This window comes from Oratosquilla oratoria, chromosome 19, assembly GCF_046742065.1.
Source record: "Oratosquilla oratoria isolate Oo_2021 chromosome 19, ASM4674206v1, whole genome shotgun sequence".
NCBI lineage: Eukaryota > Metazoa > Arthropoda > Malacostraca > Stomatopoda > Squillidae > Oratosquilla > Oratosquilla oratoria.
This window is the reverse complement of record NC_134795.1, coordinates 326005-335188: the sequence shown is the minus strand read 5'-3', so window position 1 is coordinate 335188 and position 9184 is coordinate 326005. Positions and strand designations below refer to the sequence as shown.

Here is a 9184-nt window from a genome sequence, read left to right as displayed (position 1 = left end):
CTGCAAAACATGTGTCGAGAACTTGCGTGATTGAAGAAATAAAAAAAGGAAGAGTATGCCATTCGCTGTTCCAATGGTTTGGAGAGAGGGTAAAGATCATGTGTCAGACTGCTATTTCTGCATGACTAATCTTAAAGGAGTCAACCGCAAGAACAAGCATTGTATTCAGTATCCTAATGTTCCGTCTGCCATACGACCAGTCCCTCATGGTCCAGGCCTGCCCGTTCCCGAGCCAGATGTTGCAATGGAATCTAGCTCTGAATCGGAATCTGATAACGCACTAGACAGGGCAGAGGGTGGAGAATACATGCCAGAAGAGAATGACCGGCCAGTGCCTCTAACACAAGCAGATCTCAATGACCTGACACGGAATCTAAACCTAACAAAGGAATCAGCACAGCTTCTGGGTTCTCGTCTTCGTGAGAAAAATTTGCTAGCACCTGAGACAACATTCTTTTGGTACCGAGAGCGTGAAAGAGAATTTAGACAGTTCTTCACAACCCAGAAGGACTCGTCATTAGTTTACTGCAACAACATTGTTGGTTTGATTCAATCAATGGGGCTGGACTATGTTGCTACTGAATGGAGACTGTTCATCGACACTACCAGCAGAAGTCTCAAGGCAGTCCTCCTTCACAACGGAAATAAATACTCTTCAATTCCAATCGGTCATTTGGTACAAATGAAAGAAAATCATGATAACATGGATCAGCTACTGTCTGCTCTGAACTACAATGACCATGGTTGGTTGATCTGTGGAGATCTTAAGGTAGTTGGATTGGTTTTGGGACTACAGGGTGGGTACACAAAGTATCCATGCTTTTTGTGTTTGTGGGATAGTCGGGCTGATGTTCAACATTTTGTCAGACAAGAATGGCCACCACGACAACGTTTGGAACCTGGTTCACACAATGTTCAGGCTCGTTCTCTTGTTGAACCAAACAAGGTCTTACTCCCACCTTTACATATCAAACTGGGACTGATGAAGAACTTTGTGAAGGCAATGGACAAGGACGGCATGGGATTTACTTTTCTTCAGCAGAAGTTTCCTCGGATCAGTCTGGAAAAGCTTAAGGCTGGCATCTTTGATGGGCCTCAGATAAGGGAACTTATGAAGGACTCAATGTTTGACAATGCATTGAATGCAGCTGAGCTGTCCGTTTGGTGGTCGCTTAAGTCAGTGATAAGAAACTTTCTAGGAAATAACCGAAGTGCAGAATACGAGAAAGAAGTCGATGAGCTCTTGAACAGCTATCAAAAATTAGGGGCTCGCATGTCAGTCAAAATGCACTTTCTACGGTCCCACTTAGACTATTTCCCTCAGAACTGTGGTGACTTCAGTGAGGAACAGGGAGAACGTTTCCACCAGGATATTCGTGTCATGGAAGAACGCTACCAAGGCCGGTGGGATGTGAACTTTCTTGCGGACTACTGTTGGTGTTTGAAACGAGACGTGGTGGCAGCCCAACACAGGAGAAAGTCACTGAAAAGGCCCTTCATCCATGATTAGATTTTCTGTAATATATCCTCTTTATCTTCTGAACTATCCAAGAAAAAATTATTTCTTTTGTCAAGAATTTTTTTTCCAAAATTAAAGGGAATAAATAGCATTAAATGGCGTTTTTAATTATTTTTACCGCCTCGTATCTCAAAAACGTGACCTGATTGAACAAAATGAGTGTGATTTTTAAATTTTCCATAGCAAATTACCCTAGAATCAGTTATCAGATGCTTTACCTTTGAAACTTCGCAGGCCAGTGTTATCTATGCATTTCTATTACTATATACTTGTACGAAAGCATTCTTCTTCGTTAGTTTCTTTTTCCAAGTGGTCTACTTTGCATATGTATATATATATATATATATATATATATATATATATATATTCGTAAATAGCTGGAGTCCAGGAACCATTATTATGGGAGAAAGCATACGCTGGACTCGACGTTCGTCAATTTATTCCGACGTTTCGAACCCTGTCCGGGGTTCGTCTTCAGGGTAATACAGTGGTAGCAATGGAAATGTACATAAATAAGGGGAATTTGGTACACTGGGATAGGTCTCCACAGTAACCGTTACAATCCGACGCAGTTAAACCAAATCAAAAACACAAATGAGAAACAAATATAAATAAAACTATAAAATAACAGGTGCAATACTTCCTTGAAAACATTCACCGAGTTTACCATAGAAAAATATGTATATATATATATAAAGAAAATATAGTGAAAGTTGTAAGGATTCACCCCGCTACCGATGGGTCGCACCAATGTGCACTCCCGTGGAACAAATGTCCCGCGTAGCATGTATATCACGAATAAAAGAAATTGGAACAAGAACACAAAATCCATCAATATCATAAACATACAAAAAGGAAGAGTACACATTGAAATAAATAAGAAAAGCAGTATGAAAAAATGCCCCCCAAGATTGGGCATAAAGGCTGTACGACGTGGCATGCCACAACGGTACGCGGAACAAAAGTCATGTAACGCATGCCACCACCGTTAGTAAATTTCATAAATAAATAAAATTACATACATAAAAATGAAAATAAAATGGAATGATACAAAACACATCAAGAAACACACCACCGTCATGTCGAAACAAAAACAAATAAAACACACAACATAAACATATTAAGAAGTAAGCTTCTTCTCCAGCCTATCCTTCGCCCCCTTATAAATTGGGTTTAAAGTGATGCACCTATTGACACTATTATCATCACTTGACCAAGCTTCCAAGAATAACCTGGTGCTTTTTCCACTACCTCCGTATTTCACTTCCGCGTTTTGCCAGTCCATTTCGTGTCCCGTTTCCTCGCAGTGTCTTGAGACGGCCGAACTCATGTCCTTTCTACTAACAGCCCTCTGGTGTTCTATCAGTCTTGTCGCCAATTTCTTGCTCGTTTCCCCAATATAATGTGTCTCGCAGTCCTTGCACCTAATATCGTAAACCACCCCTATTCGGTCCGTTTGGCTCACAGTGTCCTTAATTTTGGTCAGGGCCCTATGTAGAGTGTTCCTCGGTTTGTGTGCTATTTCAACACCGTGTTTCCTTAGCAGTCTGGCCGCTACCTCAGAAGCCCCTTTCAAGTAAGGGACCGTGACCCGCGTCGCGTCCGGTCGTCTGTCGTCCATCCTTCCCCTCTGTTGTCGTGCCGTCCACCTTTTTACCACCGAATTCGGGTAGCCGTTGTCCCTAAATACCTTCTTCAGGTGACTCCTCTCCTTCTTCTTGCTATCTTCCGTGGAACACACCTTTTCCACCCTAGACCACAGAGTCTTAATCACACTTCTTTTGTGGGTGGCCGGATGACAGCTGCCATAGTCCAGAAGTCGGTCTGTATGGGTGTCCTTTCTATAAACCCCCGTCATCAGTGTGGACCCGCTTCTCGTCACCATGACATCCAGGAATGGCAATTGGTCGTTCTCCTCTTTCTCCATCTCGATTATTAGACACTAGGCGGCAGGAGCCGGAAAGGTGGGTTAGTAACCTCTCGAGTAGACCACTCAGTGGACCCGAGACCAAGGTCCTGTCTAAGGGTTTGAACTTCAACATGCAAGGAGGTGTGAGAGAAGAGGAATTCCTGGCTGCGGTGGAAACGGGAGTCAACTTGATGACGTGCAGTGAGGAAGGTAAACAGGACACAAGGATGCGCATAGTGGGAGCACTGGGGAGACCAGTGCGGGGACATAATCTCACTACGGAGGAGACCAAGGCTTTGACAGGCTTAAGACGAGACCGGTCCATAGTGATACTGTCGAGTGACAAAGGCAGATCGACGGTGGTTATGGACAAGAGCGACTATGAAGGTAAGGCCACGACACTACTTCAGGACATGAACACTTACGAAGTAGTACTAGCAGACCCCACTGCTAAGTTGCAGAGGAAGGTGGAGGGAGAATTGAAGAAATTAAAAGAGGTGAGGTTAATTACGGAACGGGAATGGACCAGGATGAGGCCAGGGGACTCTACGATCCCCAAGTTTTATGGACTTCCCAAGGTGCATAAAGAAGGGGTACCCCTAAGACCCATTATTGCTTTCAGGGGCTCGCCTACTTACAACTTGGCGAGGGATTTGGCCAAACGTCTGAGGCCTCTAGTGGAAAGCTCAGAGAGGATGCTTAGCAACTCGGCGGACTTCGTAGAGAGACTTAGAGGAGTCAGCTTGGGGGAGGATGATTGCTTGGTGTCGTTTGATGTCAAAGCCATGTTCACGTCATTACCACAGGGTCTAATAAGGCAGGCTGCTATGTCAACGATGGAGAGTAACCTCGAATTCCTAGATAAGTCAAAACTGACGGCTAAGGAATTGATGGGACTGGTCGATTTGTGTTTGGACTCAACCTTTTTCAAGTTCAGGGACAAAATATTTCATCAAAAGGTTGGGACGCCTATGGGCTCTCCAATCTCGGTGGTTTTGGCGGAAATGGCCATGCAGCGCTACGAGGAGGAGGTATTGGAGGATGCGCCACCTTCATTGAAGTTATGGGTAAGGTACGTGGATGACGTTTTTTTTTGTCGTTATGAATAAAGAAGACGTGGGACCTTTCTTCGAGCGACTGAATACAAAGAATGAAGCCATCCAGTTCGAGATGGAGAAAGAGGAGAACGGCCAATTGCCATTCCTGGATGTCATGGTGACGAGAAGCGGGTCCACACTGATGACGGGGGTTTATAGAAAGGACACCCATACAGACCGACTTCTGGACTATGGCAGCTGTCATCCGGCCACCCACAAAAGAAGTGTGATTAAGACTCTGTGGTCTAGGGTGGAAAAGGTGTGTTCCACGGAAGATAGCAAGAAGAAGGAGAGGAGTCACCTGAAGAAGGTATTTAGGGACAACGGCTACCCGAATTCGGTGGTAAAAAGGTGGACGGCACGACAACAGAGGGGAAGGATGGACGACAGACGACCGGACGCGACGCGGGTCACGGTCCCTTACTTGAAAGGGGCTTCTGAGGTAGCGGCCAGACTGCTAAGGAAACACGGTGTTGAAATAGCACACAAACCGAGGAACACTCTACATAGGGCCCTGACCAAAATTAAGGACACTGTGAGCCAAACGGACCGAATAGGGGTGGTTTACGATATTAGGTGCAAGGACTGCGAGACACATTATATTGGGGAAACGAGCAAGAAATTGGCGACAAGACTGATAGAACACCAGAGGGCTGTTAGTAGAAAGGACATGAGTTCGGCCGTCTCAAGACACTGCGAGGAAACGGGACACGAAATGGACTGGCAAAACGCGGAAGTGAAATACGGAGGTAGTGGAAAAAGCACCAGGTTATTCTTGGAAGCTTGGTCAAGTGATGATAATAGTGTCAATAGGTGCATCACTTTAAACCCAATTTATAAGGGGGCGAAGGATAGGCTGGAGAAGAAGCTTACTTCTTAATATGTTTATGTTGTGTGTTTTATTTGTTTTTGTTTCGACATGACGGTGGTGTGTTTCTTGATGTGTTTTGTATCATTCCATTTTATTTTCATTTTTATGTATGTAATTTTATTTATTTATGAAATTTACTAACGGTGGTGGCATGCGTTACATGACTTTTGTTCCGCGTACCGTTGTGGCATGCCACGTCGTACAGCCTTTATGCCCAATCTTGGGGGGCATTTTTTCATACTGCTTTTCTTATTTATTTCAATGTGTACTCTTCCTTTTTGTATGTTTATGATATTGATGGATTTTGTGTTCTTGTTCCAATTTCTTTTATTCGTGATATACATGCTACGCGGGACATTTGTTCCACGGGAGTGCACAGTGGTGCGACCCATCGGTAGCGGGGTGAATCCTTACAACTTCCACTATATTTTCTTTTCTTTTCTTTATATATATATATACATATTTTTCTATGGTAAACTCGGTGAATGTTTTCAAGGAAGTATTGCACCTGTTATTTTATAGTTTTATTTATATTTGTTTCTCATTTGTGTTTTTGATTTGGTTTAACTGCGTCGGATTGTAACGGTTACTGTGGAGACCTGTCCCAGTGTACCAAATTCCCCTTATTTATGTACATTTCCATTGCTACCACTGTATTACCCTGAAGACGAACCCCGGACAGGGTTCGAAACGTCGGAATAAATTGACGAACGTCGAGTCCAGCGTATGCTTTCTCCCATAAAAAAATATATATATATAATATTTATAATATATATTTATATGTATATATATATATATATAATGAATATATATGTATATGTATATATATATATATATATATATATATATATATATATATATAATTTGCAAAGAGCTTTTTCGCTCACCCTCCACCAACCTTTCCACCCCTCTCAACTCAGCTCTTCATGGTTCATCCCTGCATCCACCAACTGACTCGGGTCAAACGCAATGTAGCAAGACATAGCACATCCAGACCAAGGCCGCTTCACTTAATCGGTGACCACCCTCTCCGCCCCCTTGTGCAGAAAAAGAGAAGACAAGGAGATCCTTCGGGCTGCGTCAAATTATCATTCACACATAATCACCCTAACTTCCCCATCCCCAGGCTCTCCCTTCCTTGCATAACAGTATCCATAAAGAGTCATTTTCCAGTCATTCCTACCTCTTGTCTTCTCCCATGCTCAACAGACACCCCTCTTACTCAATGACTCCTTCACCCCATTCAACCATCTCAATCTCGGTCGTCCTCTCAAGTTCAGTTCCTCCATCTCTGCCTTCCACATATCATTTACTGATCTTTCATCACTTATTTTTCCATGTGTCTAAACTATACCAATAATCTTTCATCAACCCTATCTGCCATCTCCTTTTCCACTCCCGCTCTCCTCCTCACCTCCTCGTTTCTCACTCTATCCAACCCAATAACCCATACCATACTTCTCAGACATTTCATCTTAAGCACATTTAAACTTTTCCTCTCTGCTTTTCTTAAATCCAAGTCTTTGCCCCTTACAATACCGTTGGCACAGTCAGTCCTTCATACAATCTCCTCTTTGCATCCTTTCCTAGTTACTTATTTCCTATTAAGAAAAATTAATCCCTCAAGATATTTACTTGCTTCTCACAATCTACAATCTAACTCCACCTCCATTCCTCCCTTTCCTGCCACATGCGACCCCAAATACAAACAGCTATCTATTTCCTACATTTTCTCCCCTTTTAGACTTGGTTCCAACTCATTGCCATCCTCTACCCTTGTACATCTGATTATATTACTTTTACCCACATTTACTTTCAACTTTCTTTTATCGCATACATTTGTAAGATCTGTCACTAACTCCCTTGATCCCTACTCTAATCCTGCTACAAGCACAGTGTCGTCAGTAAACAACGACTGGATCACCTACTTTTCTCTATTTCTTTTAAACAATCTATAGTCCCCTGCCCTTTGCCCTCGTTTTTACCTTCTGTATCACCCCGTCTATGTACACATTGAACAGCCATGGCGACATGACACAGCCCTGACGCAGTACCACCTTTACTTTAAACCACTCGTTCTCTCAATTTCCCATTTTACCACAGGCTCTACTACTCTCGTAAAGATTCTTGACTACCTTTAACAGCTTTCCCCCAGTACCATATATCTACAAGACCTCCCACAGTGCCTTCATGTCCACCCTGTCATAAGCTCCTTTCCCAAATCCATAAAGGTCCAAAAATCATCCTTACTTTTTCCCAAAGTTTTCTCACATATCTGCCTTAACGCAAAAGTCTGATCCATGTAACCCTTGCCTTTACTAAACAAACATTATTCTTCACCAATTACTCTCTCTGTTCCTCTCATAATCCTCTCAATCAAAACCCTTCCATAAGCCCTCCAAACTACACTTAAAAAATTGATCCATCTGAAACTACTACACTCACATTTGTCCCCTTCTCCCTTATAAAATGGAACTATACAGGCACTCCTCCAGTCCACTGGCACTCTATTCTATCTTAGACACACATTAAACAAGCTCACCAATCGGTCACTATTGCTGTACCTCCTTTCTTTAGACACTCCAGAAACCTTACCTGTTCACATCATTATCAGAGCTACTTGCACCTTATTTTTTCTCCTCCATTTACCTCTTCCATCACTGCCTTTTTCTTAGCGCCTCCCAATGCTACCACCGAACCCTTCCTATGCCCCTCCACATTCAGCAGCTTTATAAAATACTCTGTTCATCTTCCCCTTACCATTTCCTCTTCCGTCAAGATCTGTCCATCCTCGTCTTTAACTTTTTCTTCTCTACTTAACTCGCCCCCCCTTCCACCTCATGATATCCTTCCAAAACATATTTTTATTGCTTTAAAAAATTCCTGTGATATTCTTCCCTCATTTTACATCTGCTCTTCTTTCTACCTAAATTATCTTTTGTTTTGCTTGTCTTCTTTTTTCTTTATAATTCTCATATTTTTCTCTCATCCCACTTTGTAACCAGTCCCTGAGTCTTCGCTTCTTTCCTTCTACTATCTTCTTTACTTCATCATCCCACCACTCACTACCTTTCCTTCTATTCCCTCCCATCCTTACTGTTCCAAATACAATCTTTTCACACCTTGTCACTTCCTCATTGAAACACCCCTATTCCTCCTGTACACCTACTTTCACTCTATCCTTCACCTCTTCCCACACTTATTCCAGCTTTTCCTTGTACTCCTCCTTTTCCTTCTTATTAAAATACCTTGCTCTAAGCACCTTTATACCTTGTGTCCTTTTCCTCTCTTATCATCTATCCGTCACTCCCAACATAACTTCTACCAAAACATTATTTGATATTCCCTCACTCTCTCCCCTATGAACATGTACATGCAGAACTCCTCCTACTCTTCTCTTGTGTGCCACCATATAGTCTATTAAAGCCCTATCTACCACCCTTTCATCCACAATCCTCTCCCATGTGTACTTATGCTTGACTTTTTCCTGAATACTGTGTTATCTACCATTAACTCTCTTTCTAGACACATCTCCACCATCAACTCTCCACTACGACTTTTTCTGGCAGTCCACTCTTCCAAACCACTTTGTCTATTAGCTCATTTACTACCCAAGTATTGAGATCTCCCAACACCACTACATTGACATTTCTCCCTAAACCCTCAAATAGCCCCCCTTCCTATACACTTTTCTCACTACCAGCCTTTTATGCACTTACAAAGACCCACATCACCTTTCCAGTTTCACCTTCATCCACATTAACCTTAAAGAAACCTCTTTCCACTCC

At 42.7% G+C, this 9184-nt stretch overlaps 1 protein-coding gene across 1 annotated transcript in view; it reads left to right on the top strand.

Moving 5' to 3' along the window:
• The first annotated feature begins 3559 nt into the window (after positions 1-3559).
• LOC143035973 (uncharacterized) overlaps positions 3560-9184 on the top strand; it is a 6757-nt gene continuing 1132 nt past the window's right edge. Inside the window, exon 1 of the mRNA XM_076203247.1 lies at positions 3560-4387. Coding sequence (XP_076059362.1) covers positions 3560-4387 — 828 coding nt within the window. The remainder of the gene's footprint in view (positions 4388-9184) is intronic.